This window comes from Anopheles stephensi, chromosome 3, assembly GCF_013141755.1.
Source record: "Anopheles stephensi strain Indian chromosome 3, UCI_ANSTEP_V1.0, whole genome shotgun sequence".
Taxonomy (NCBI): domain Eukaryota; kingdom Metazoa; phylum Arthropoda; class Insecta; order Diptera; family Culicidae; genus Anopheles; species Anopheles stephensi.
The window spans coordinates 30,072,554-30,085,300 of record NC_050203.1 but is presented as its reverse complement, the minus strand read 5'-3'; the positions used below and the strand labels follow the sequence as shown (position 1 = coordinate 30,085,300).

Below are 12,747 nucleotides of genomic sequence, written 5' to 3'. Positions count from 1 at the left end.
ACACCACCCCAACAAGCCTTCACTGCAAGTGCGCCAACATAAAGCAGAGATACCCGCACCACGCACACACACACACACAAACGGTATGCATCGGCGGTGCAGCCAGTGGCCAAGAGCGGAACGGAAAATTAGTTCAGCATTTATCACCTACACTCACTTCCCGGGCAAAGGGTAGCAGGTGGTGCCGGGCGGCACGGTGTCACTAGATGTTGTCTTGCGTTGCGAAACGAACCTTTGCTGGGGGTGGGAGGCCAGGTTGCTCACCGGCATGTGCGACACCACCGACGGTACATAGTCACTACCATACATACCCTCGTGTGATGCAGTTGCCGATTCCCATTCCAAAACCGGACACGCCACACGACGTACAGGTTTAATTGATTAAAACACACACCTCAGGACCGCGCGCGGACGTACAAGACTGCACACACGGCGCGTGTGTGTGTCTTAGAAGCACATCAGCAGCAGCCATGATTAGTGATTCAATTTGACGCCAGTATCTAATAAACTCCAACGGGCACAAAGTGCGTCCAATAATGCATCGACACTAAAGGGCTTAGGGAAGTGACCGAGGGTAGAAGAGATGGTTAAAAGAGCTGACGGGCAAGATGTTGAATCACGACCGCCCGGTCCCAGGCGTCTTGCTGCCCTCAGAACGGAAGCAGCCGGCCCGTCACTTCGGTGACGCCATCGCAACACGATCGGAAAGTGCATTTTTGCCGCTTTACTTGCTCAGGAACTCATTGGTTATGGTGGATGCTTGAAAGCATTTTAAGAACGCTTAACCTTGTCGCGGGTTTTCAGATTTTGGACGCCGCTTGTATGAAAGAATAATGGAGAGCTGGTGATCTCACTATTGTGCAGTAATTTGGATTCGCCATACTCCAGTGGCCTGGTCATGTCATTAGAATGACACCGGACGGCCAAGTCGCTTATAGCCCTTTGATGCCATCCACATGGCCAGAGAAGGCGTGACGTTGTATCCATCCACAAGAAATGCCGTATCGAGGACTTCTGCAGCAGACCAACCCCTCATGCAGCGCTTGATAAGTAAGTAAGTAAGCAACCATGGATCTTTCAACCAGCAGCTGTGCATATGAAACACTTCCTTAACAGACTTACGCTTCCTTACGATACTGTGATAAAATGTTGCTGAAAAAAAAGCAGCACAAACAGTGAACAAAACACTCATACTTTGCTGCAATCTGTTCACCCAACGCTAAGCGCGCCAACAACACTGTGAGTGTGATAAACAAACGCTTCTTCCCATTATCATCTGGGCCCCGGGACCATCTACCATGGGACCATGTCGGCATTGACTCGACGTGACCACCAGCCGTCCGTCGACCGTAGTGGTGGATGATGATGGAAACACACACACACCAGAAATGCTGCGCGAAAAGCGTGGTTTGTTTGCTTCCCAATAAACACGTATAATTGTGCCACCGATTTGGCCACTTCACTTCCGACAAACATAACACACACACACAAGCACGCAAGCATTGCAGTTGACACGGTACGCAAAAGTGCAACACTACACGGAACGCACCTCACTGATCGCGGGGCAGCACGTGGTTTTCTCTACGCCGTGTTTTACTCTAGGGCACATGCGTTACTGCACTGCACAGCAAGAAAGATCAAGAACAAAATCGCAAAAGGAAAAAATGCTGCGCACGTACATAAAAACAAACGATATTAGCACATGTGGGAACCGTACGATCGAGTGACGGGAGTTACGATCGCGTCGCGTACACTTAACCGCTGACGGGCAGGGTTTGAATGGCAGCAGCAACAACAACAACAAAAAAAACCCCCGACGCACGCACGTTGAAGCACATTTTAGAAACAATGTCGTTGAAGTAACTTTAAATCACCCGTAGAGTTGAGTAACAAGCTTCACAACAATTCCCCCAACAAACTGCTTATATCGACCTACAGCAACCAGATAACGGACCCGATAGGTGAATGGACAGAGCGCGTAACCAATCTCACGATAAGGCAGACTGCACGCGAACAGCAGCAAACACACACTTCAAGTGACATGCAGGGACGAGGGATCTACCCACTAGAGCAAGGACCGGATCTTCACGTCCGCCTAGACTAGGCACACACACCCGTATGGCGATACGATCCTTTTGGCCCTAGGTACGACAACCGGCGGAACACGACACGCGGCGGCCAAGTTGGTGCGCCGTTCGTACGACGACTAACGAGCGACTAGTGCGCGCCACGGCCTGTCACCCAAGCCATACGAACACGGGGAAAAATCCGCACATTTGCGACACTCTCCGCGGCATAGTTATCCGCTCAGTCGCTCCTCTCTCTCTCTCTCTTTTAGCGAGCGCGAGCGCACGCACTGCAAACACACAATCAGTCTAATAAACAAACAAAGCACGAAAAAAAAAAATGCCGGTGAAAACCGCGAGACCGTTCCGTAGCGCACGCGGAGGTATAGTTGAATCATTTTCCCTAACATTCTTACTATTAGCCTCTCGTTTCTTTATACCGCACTGCTCAAGTGTTTTGGATGGTGTGATTAGAAGAGGGCCGAAAGCAACAACAAAAAAGATACGCAAGACCAATTAACACCTTTATCGCGTGCCAACATCTCACCACAACCTCACCTCTTATCGCGCTATCGGTCTGAATTATCTAGACAAAGTTTGTCTAAGTAAAGGCGTAAGTGGGTATATAGGTTACGAGCTCTACTGGTTATCAAAATTCCTTGCGTCAGTAAAACCCTACTTTCCCGTTGGAGACATTGAACTTGAAGCAAGTGAAGTGCACTTGTTACAAGGTTTTCGGGATGTGCTAGAAATGATCTAATATCTCTACTAGACTTGGATTTTTAGTCTCATTTTTTGCACTTGAGGACCTCTAAAACGAAGTATATCAGCCATGTTGTGTTGACGATGAATCATCGATTTGAAATGTTTCAGTCTAGAAGAGGCTGAAAAGAATCTTATTTAATTTGGATAGATTCGAGAAAGTGCAACAGAGTCCAGATCTATCTGCAAAAAGTTCCTCTTAATCTTGCTACAGAAACCCGAAATAACTTCCGAAAATCCGTAAGATAATTTTTGAAAATTGGGAATCAATGGTTGGGAAGGCTTTTTACCATGTCCAAATAGTAATAAGGAAGTGTTCGTCGATAAGACCATGTTCTTCGAGGGATAATCCGTTGTCAACCATCGGTTTCTGACGAGGCATTTACGGATAGTCTATTGTCAGTCTACGGAAACTGACATGGCGGTGAAGGTGTTAAGCAATATTTTAGGTAAATTTTGCTTATAAAATTTGCTCACACTCATTTATATGCATAATTTTAGAAGAAAATTTGCTTTTGATATTCAAATGCCCCTTAATCCTAACATAAATCTTCTTCACTTCAGATCATTTTCCTCCGCGAGCGATTGGCGAGATGGCGCGAAAACGAACACCCGACACGAGAGTTCAATTTTCCTCCACTCCCTGAGAGCTAGCTCAATCGTACCGAGAGAAGTGGCGACTAAAACCCGAACAACCGCATGGTCCCAACCGTTTTGCTCTCGTGTGCTCGTAGCTCAACGATTTTCCCGAACCGACTGCAAAAGCCGGGTCGTGAATGCTCATGCAATGCTCATTTTTCTCACCACACAGGCACGACCCCACGCAACTGTGGCTGACTGTGGGGCCGTGATGGTTACAGCAGCAAATAAGCTTCGCAGTCACGTGTGCTGCGTTGTTTATGGCGTGCGGTACAAAAGTCGAGACCCACAATCACTGCTGAGTGAGAGTCGCTGCTCACTGCTAATCGTTGCTCATTAAAGCAATTAAGCCGTGCAATAATGTCTCCACCAAGATGCTTTTCAACGCACTACGGACTTCTTGAGGGACCGTGTCTCTGGTGGTGTTTCTGCACCGCGACCTGATCCCGACCTGGTCAACCACCGTGTATGGAACCGTTTGGAGCGGACTCGAGTTTGAAGCAATCTCCGCCTCCATTGCCCAACGTCGTGCCCACTCTTTGCGGTACCTTACATGGGTAGAACGATCTCGTGTAGTCACGCACGCAACCAACCCGGCTATTTTTTTTTTTTTTTTTTTGTTAAGCAAACCACGATGACAGATGTTTGAAGGTAGGAAAATTTGTTATCTAACCCATTCGCTGCCCTCACGATCGCCTAACGCCGATTAATCGCCACAGCCTTGAGCAAACGTTTGATTTGACTCATAAAACCATCATAAACTTCAGCCGGCAACAGAACGGCCTCTAAGCCTCGGTTCTGATGTGGTCCATTTTAGCCATACATAAGATCGACATCGTGATGCAAACCTACCTTCCAGGCGGCATGTACGCGACGCGACAACGTGCACACCTTGCCAAATCAAATATTTAACTGCGTTTGCGTTTACTTTACCATCCATCTAGCGCTTGTCCGTATAAAGCGTGCCGTTTAATGATTAAGATCGGATTACATTCGACGACACCATCCGATGTTGGGCTGGTGTCTGGTTCAGCCCAAGCGGGGAACGTATTGAGCGGTGGTCGTCATGGTAGGGTTTAGCTGGCATCGAGCTGTTGTCAAACTTACCTAAAAATAGAAAGAAATAAAGAAAAAAAGGTAGGAATTAATCACACGCATGTAGCTTTTATTGCAGATCGTGCAAACTTCGTGAGGTAGAAAGGAACGATGAAAAATGAGGTGTTGGAAAGGGATAAGCAGATTTGAAATACATATTTAAGGTGTATATTAGAACATAATTTAAGTTATAATTCATATGCATCATCAATTTCATTATCACCACAACGTAACAAACATTTCTTTAATAATTTTCATCCATCAATTTCGCCTTATATCAAATTTCCATAATTTCCATATTTATGTACTAATTCACTTTCAGCAAGCAAGCACTCAAGATAACTTAACCGTATATGAAGATGAAATGGCATAAAAAAGGCAAACAAATAAACGTACAGTTGTTGGCATAACTTTATGAGCGCCTATTTTTTATGGGAGTAAAATAAAAAACTTTCGTAGTTTTTTTAACTATTAAGCTGCAGATTTTTTTAACTACAATCACATCTTTGCAAATTATACTATTCTGTTTATTTTTGTCCTTAGCTTTAAGACATTACCGACCCATCTGAAAGGGATTGGCAGCTCATTACTAGTCGCGTTTCTCTAGGTTTATTATTTTCTTTTACATTTTACGAGATTTAAATTAGCATTCTGAGTCCGTTTTGGAAAGATTACTTATTAAGCATTAACACTTAATTATTTTTGTTCCATGGTAATCTTATCCAAACACTAACTCTTCTATAGAAGCCATCAAATGACGTCGATAAACTTTTTTTTTTGTCTACCATTGTAACAGGTGGGTAGATAAATCTTTGTCCTTACACATACCTTATGCTTCTAGCAATTGATACAGATGATTAGCAAGTAAGTACCAAGCTTCAAAGCATAAGTATATAAATTTAACAGCTGTTAGCCTATCAGGCGGTGTGTCAAAGAATTTTGAATTGAAATAACGCTGTATTTGATATTTGATGTCAATTGAGTAAATTTTGAAAAGTAATTTGAGTTAAAACATCGAATTTTGCAAGAGCATAAAGTCTTATGAACTCAATCATTATTCAATTAGAATCAATGCTATCTTTACAAAAATCCCAAAAGTATAACAATGTTTTGCAATTCTTTTGGCCTTATTAAAACTTCTCTCACAAGGTAACTTTATAAATCGTTTTCTAGAAAAAAAAACTAACATTTATATAGTTATGGAGAGCACTATAACAGAGTGCATAGTTTGATTTAAAATATAAAAAAATCGTATTTGTAATTACACCCATTTTTAAAACGTCTCAAACTGCTGCCATTTTTTTAAGCAAAAGTTTCGTTTAAAACACGTCGACATTTTGTACAATATTATAATGTAAATAATATATAAAATGAGGAAATATATTTTTTCAAATTTAAAACTAAAAAATATCTGGTTTTAGCAATACGGCCAGGCCGTTCTTTATGAATAAAAAAAAAAAAAAAAAAAAAAAATATCTGGTTTTGCTTAAAGATAATTGCAATGTAATTGAAGGGCGTGTTTGCTGGCAGAGGTGACAGCGGCGCACACCTCTTCACGCGGTCGGACCGGCGTTCGATCCCACCAGGGCCGTTCCCCCATAGTGAAGACTGACTATCGAACTATGCGATATCAATAAGTCTAGTAAGTCAGTAATGCCATGCATGACCTTAGGCCAAGAAAGAAGAAGAATTGAGGGTACAATATTCAAATATCTCAATACATAACAGTATAAAAGAGTTAAAAAAAGATATCAAAACCTTTTTCATAATGTCATTTTAGACACAATATATTCTTCTTGCTTGACACTAAAAACTTTTGCCTTTCGTAGCTGGATAGTAGTAAGTCCTGCGTACGGGACACTCTCTGGATGAGACCGACCCCCGAATCGCCCCAATATAGAACGAATAAATTACATTTTCTGCTCTTCAGAAAAAGGAACTCTACTTTCTAAAGCACTGATCATGGTAATTATCATCAAATCCAACACTCATTTTCATTTATTTTCCCACTCATTAAGATGTTGCAAACGAGTACACCGCACTGGTTTAATTAGGTCCCGAACAGAATTGAACCATGAAATGAGTGTCTGATTAGCCAATTTAAACTCTGCCTAACCTTTGCCGATAGTCGCACACCAAACTTTAGAACACATTCCACACACCAACGACTCCAATCGAACAGTTATTCCGACGAGTTCAATTAATCACCAAATAATAAAAAAAAAATACAAGATACCTCACCCACCGGAAACTATTTTCCAACAAACCGAACCGAGGTAAGGACACACCCCTCTTAGCCGCTTTTCTCGATTAATCTGTGTGTGCGTGTGTTTTAATTTACGCCTTTCCCATTCCATTCGAAACCCGGCGACCTTTACACAAAATGTCGGCATGGTCGAGGAGTTTTATGAGGCACCATGGTTTGTTTTTGAGTCATCCATCAACACCGAGCAGGATGACGCACGTGAATGGATTAATTTCACCCGTCGTTCCGGAACGTCGGCGAGGCGGGCTTTATTCTGGAGGAGCGAACGGGAAATTCTCGACGCAATATCCCTTCTTCGCGATCAGGACACGTCGCGTCAGGGCTACAGGCCCCACTTGACAACAGCATGTTTGAAAGCCAATTTTACATGTTCTAAACGTGTATGCGTTGTAGTAGCAGTAGCAGCAGCGGCGCGGGAAATTAGGGAAACAGGACCAAGTGTGAGGGTAGGTCATCAAATCTATCTATATCCTGGCGCTCCTTCTTATCTAGCGCTGGTTGTGGAAGGCCACACACACACACACAAACGGTAAGGAAATGATGCAACACCATAACGCTAATGGATGAGTTTGATGGGCGTATCTCGGCCGTCTGTTAGGATCCCGGGCGCGCGAATGCATCCCTCTTTCCCGGGATATCCTTGAAGAGACACGACGAGTTCGAGAATTGTTTTTTTTTTTTTTGTAGCAAAGCTTAGTACAAGAAGGTTGCCGATACACGCATGACTTCCACGTTCATGTCCTGATAGCTTCCTGAAGCATAAACGTAATCGTTAGCACTGTGTTACATCGCTTTATCGGCCTTTGTTCCGGTCATAAATTTTATGAGCTTTGCTGCAGCTCAGCATTCCCCTTCACAACCGAGCTCTTGTCTAAAGGGATACTTTTTTTCGTCCAAGAAAAACTCCTTTTTCGTCGTTGGAGTAAAAACCCGGACTCGGATGCGTCTGACCTGGCTCTTGCCTAGGCATGCAGTTCCACCCGTCGTAAGCATTAAACGGCCACAGGAAGTGGAATTTTGCATCGGTTTTCGTACCACGAACCTGCCTAGGTCTATGCTCCAGATCCCCGAAGATCTGTCTGTTCAATGTTCTACCTCGGCTAAGGTAGCAAACAGGGAACTAAAAAAACACATCCTTCTTAAGGCAACACCCACTGTCAGGACACAGTGTCCTTGTCGTTATGTTCTGTTGGAGGGCGTGCTAGTTATTACGGCCCGGGGTAGCGTACGTGCATCGACAGTTTATGGCTTACCCTTACAGGGACAAACCCTTGGAAAATACCACCCCATTACGGGCAACCGCTACCCCAGCTCCAACAATAGCAACATAAAAAGGCAGGGTAAAGAACCGCTAACAGGAGCAAGGAAAGCTCGTGTGTGTTCAGACGAGTCATGGTTATGATTATGATTATCATGACCGTTTGCTGGACGGAAATGCTGACGAAGAAACCATCAGCCAAGGAACCAAGGGCTCAGTGGAAGTGTCTGTCGATAAGGGTTTACCGTACCGTGCGACGGGTAGTGCACGGTTGACCAATCATTCTTCCTCTGCCCGTCCTGCTCTGCTGTCCGTTCCTCTGGCAGCCAACTATTTGATTTGACATATCTTCCTCAACACCTTAACGGTGGTTTCTTGGCACAAAGCGTTGGAGGGTCTTTAAAGTGGATTGAGTAACAATTATTTATGGGCTTGGTTAAAAAAGGCTTCATCACACTTTGCCACAATTTGTGGTTGAGTGTCCGTTTTTTTGTGAAAGCAGACCGAGCAAAACCAATCAAAACAAAGCGATAAAGATTAAAAACATAGAAGCCGATATTTTTTACAATCTCTTTCTTGTTGTATCGAATGAAAATGTTAATGAATTTAAACAGATTGTTTAACCAGTAAGTAAGATGAGATAAACATAGCTTATACAAAGGCTTTAAGAGTAATGCAAAATCTCTGGAAAAAAATGAAAACGGAGAGGAGTTGACATCAATCTTGTTTTTTAAACAACTTAAGTTCCAACGGCTTTAGTAGCCAATACAGTGCGTAACACATTTGAATAATATCCGATTTTGTGATTTTGTGAAATATAGAAAAAAAAATCAAAAATTGGTTAAAATTATGTTAAAGTAAATTAACTAGAATAAAGATATTTTATTTCTTTTCCATATTATTACCCATCTTTTTATTTTTATTTTTTTTCGGTGGGAACAAAATTCTAAGAATTATGTATCGCAATGTTACTAAGAGGAATACTATAAGGCTACTACTTTAATTATACTATTTAGTTAATCCAGGTGTTTGAAGAAGCATTTTTCAACATTTGAGCACAATTTTGTGGAATTTATTCAACAATTAGACGGGTTTTTTGTTTTCAAAATTGAATGATTTTAAATAGGGCGCTTAAGAACAACTGACTTCTTCACCTTAAATGCAATTTTAAAACGACCAGAATAACGCATACGGTTTTCGCAAACAAAAAAATCTCATGACTTTTATTATCAAGGCTTGATTGTTTCCAACAAACCATATTGTTATACACCAAATTTCCTTTTTAAATTGTCATTTAACATCAAAACTGGTAAAGAAAGTTAACGAGATCTAGAGACGGAAAACAATCATTTTTCATTGCTTTAACTTTGACACCTAATAACTTTTATTAATAAACAATAACTCTTTTTGGATATTTAAATGTCCAATGATGCAGAAATGATCACTTGATCCAAGAGCTTGCGTTAGAAAACCAATCTAATTTAAACAATTTTAATACATTTTCATTTGATTTGGTGAAGCTGATAGTCGAGTATCGAGTTCCGCCCGGGCCGTTTCCCCATTCGCAGGACTGACCATCTAGAATCATGCAACCGAAGTCCTCTGGAGTTTGGTACTGCCAAAAAAGATGGCTAAAGCAGTCAAATAACTGCGGTTAAAGATATATTAGCTATGTAATTGCTATTCACAGCGGTCCGGTAGGACCAAGAATCGAATCCCATTCAGATCGTCAGAAATGTGTATTTAATTACCACATGGTTGTAAAGTGCAAACAAAAAATCCCAATCGAATATATTGAAGATCGGAAGACACTTTCTAAGCAATGCAGATGGCCGATTAGGTTTCCCGAATGCAGCATAAGCTGCTGATGCAAATCCAAGGAGTCTGGGGGCCTCATCTTTCTGCTTCTCCTGCCGGAGTCGTCCAGGACATGCGTCCTGGATCTGTGAAAAAGTTTCAGAACAAGACGGACATTGATATAGAAAACCCCCAGAAATCCTAGTCTGGGTCTGAGCACCATGTTGAAGGTGATCACGTTGGAGGAAGAATTGATCGTCAAAGCAACAAACTATCAGAAAACCATCCAAACTGTTGGAACTATACTGTATGATCTTCCGGCAAGGAATAAGACCATAATTTTATGAGGAATACTAAGAGATATAAATACTAATAATGAAGCTTTCGGGATGTTTTTCTTTTGTTGAGCCCGTCCATATTGCTGAGCAGGTGGTATTGTTTGAAGCACAATCTTTCACATTCTTTCCACAAGCCTACGCAAACAAATAGAACCTAAATTACCAATCTAGCAAACACGGTCAGGGAATTATCTGACGTATAAATGCGTTTTATTTGTGCCTCACTGTTGAAAGGATCATTCTTAAAGTTATGACCAAAAAATGGATCAGAAATATATCTTATCTTGTAAATGGTTAGAGAATGTTTTGCAGCACAAAAGCACGCTCGTTCGTCGTTAGCAGTTACATTTTTTTTGTTATATGGCGTTAATGAGTCTCCGTCGTTAGCTCGTTGACTCCGTCCCGCTCCTTTTCAACCCCAGATTTTGAGCACCGCAACGCATGAGATCAACAGATGAAAAACCACCCGGGATAATTACTTGCTAAGACGTCGGCCGCTCGTAACGGATAGCGGCGAACCCGGACAGGAAGGCAGCTCTTCGCCCAACTCCACTGACGCTGCTGCTGGTGGCACTCGGTTCTTGCGTCTGATCGCTAGATGACGCTCGCGGGATGGAAATTTCGGTGTCTTCCGGATTACGACCGGCTGTACCTCAATCGTCGCAGCGCCCGATCGAACCACCGCATCCCCGTTCGCATCGATCGGTGCTTGGTGTGGTGCAGGGACGGGTGCCGCTGCTGCTGCTCTCATGCTGGCCGGTCCACTCATCGCGTCCGATAAGCGTGAACGAAGGCTTCCAAAGAGGCTGCCGCCACGGGCAAAGTCCGCTGGTTTCGGTTCGTTCGGTAGGCGCATTCTCTCCCGCAGCGAGCTTGTTGTTATCTAACACCGAATGCAGCGACAGCACACAGCCGGAATGTCAAGTCGGCGAGCACTCACACGTACAACACGTAAACAAACGATGGTTGGCTTGGTATTTTTAATGGTGGTATAGCACGAGCGCCGGGAATGGATGCAGCACCGCCAACTTTAGCTCGTTCTGGACGTGATGGTCGACAGCGAATGAAACTCAATGATGGAAGAAGGCACTTTACAGTTCAAGTGGAACGGACGACACTCGATCGGCATGTGTTTTGTTTGCCTGCTCTCTTGAATGCACCTTCGCACACGCACGCACTTGAGCAGCGGTACAGAATGCCTAACCTGCTGCACAGAGCACACATAACACACGCACACCACTGTACAATCACAACGCACGCACACACCCCATTTGTACGACGGTTTCTTTTCGCCTACTGCACACAGAACACGGGTACAGAAAAGCGTGCGATAAGCAGGCTTAGTAAACACACATACACACACGCGCGCGAGGCTGTAATCGTTTACGTATACAACTTTGTTTCAAGAAAACAAGAAAAAAAACACATGGCCAAAACCGTGACGACCGACGGACGGTAAAACAAAACGAACCTTTCACACACTGGAAGCTGGAAGCACACACGGGTGAGAAAATACACCATTCCAGCCGCGTTTACCCCGGCCTTTGGGGTTTTTTTTTATGTAACTGATGCAGTACGTGCAGTGTACAACATTTTCTTACTGCTTTAATAACAATTGGTAAGCTGAATAACCTTTGGCGTTTCTTCTGATACGGACAATCGATGGCTTTTCAACCCACGATTCAATAATGATTTGCCTTACGGTAAAGCCACTTGATCACATTGTGAAACACTATTGAGCAAGGGATCTTTTCCATTAAGCACAAGCGACACGCGGGAAGGTATTTTTCTCAAAAAAAATTGCCACAAACAACACACGGACGGAATGCCGAAATGGACGGACATGTACGGCGGACTGACGCGGCGAGCGACAAAATCACACACGCAAACGACTGACGATCGATCGCAGCAAGCACTGCTGGAAAGGGTTGTGCAAAGCAAAAATGCACACTGTGCCCTACTCCCCCTTGCTGTCCAAAACCCAAAATTCCGCCCCACAATTCGACCATTTCAAGAGTAAATGCACTAAAGAAAATGAAACGTGAAATGTGATCATTTCATGGAATATTTGGTGTGTTTTTTAAATCAGAAAAATAATTTCGATATTTAAAACTTACACATAAAATAAAAAAAATAAAAACATTTTTAACCACCTGAACAACTCACTGTGCCCCTGTGCCCGACCTGCTGCGTCAACAAAGCAGGCGAATCCGAAAATCAAAACAGAACTGCCAATTATACCATCGCGTTAGTGTTGGTGACGAGTTTGGCACGAGCGTGATCGCATGCACACGTGCCTTGCTGAGCTAAATCGTGTGTATGTGCCTTTCCAGCGGCTGCTATTCCTTCTTCATGGCACGTTTTTGCTTTCTTTCGACCATTTTTTTTACTGCGCTCATCACAGCCGCCATCATGACGTAATGCGCATTGCACTGAACTGACCAGTTCCAAACGGGTCTGTTTTAGGGGGGCAGAAAGCAAGAATCACGAAAAAAACATGGCTGTAGACTTAATTATACTTTAATT

At 43.2% G+C, this 12,747-nt stretch overlaps 1 protein-coding gene across 6 annotated transcripts in view; it reads right to left on the bottom strand.

Annotated features, from left to right (window-relative positions):
- Nucleotides 1-12,747, bottom strand: part of LOC118509435 (four and a half LIM domains protein 2) — a 107,397-nt gene that overhangs the window by 71,163 nt on the left and 23,487 nt on the right. Inside the window, exon 3 of one of the 6 annotated variants that reach the window (XM_036050036.1) lies at nucleotides 4,320-4,574. The exons of 1 other annotated variant lie outside the window; for it this stretch is intronic. In XM_036050036.1, coding sequence (XP_035905929.1) covers nucleotides 4,320-4,333 — 14 coding nt within the window. In that variant the 5' untranslated portion in view covers nucleotides 4,334-4,574. Of the gene's footprint in view, nucleotides 1-1,874; nucleotides 2,215-4,319; nucleotides 4,575-11,692; nucleotides 12,110-12,747 lie in introns of those variants that run through there. 4 more of the 6 variants (XM_036050035.1, XM_036050030.1, XM_036050029.1 and 1 more) reach the window with 4 other exon arrangements.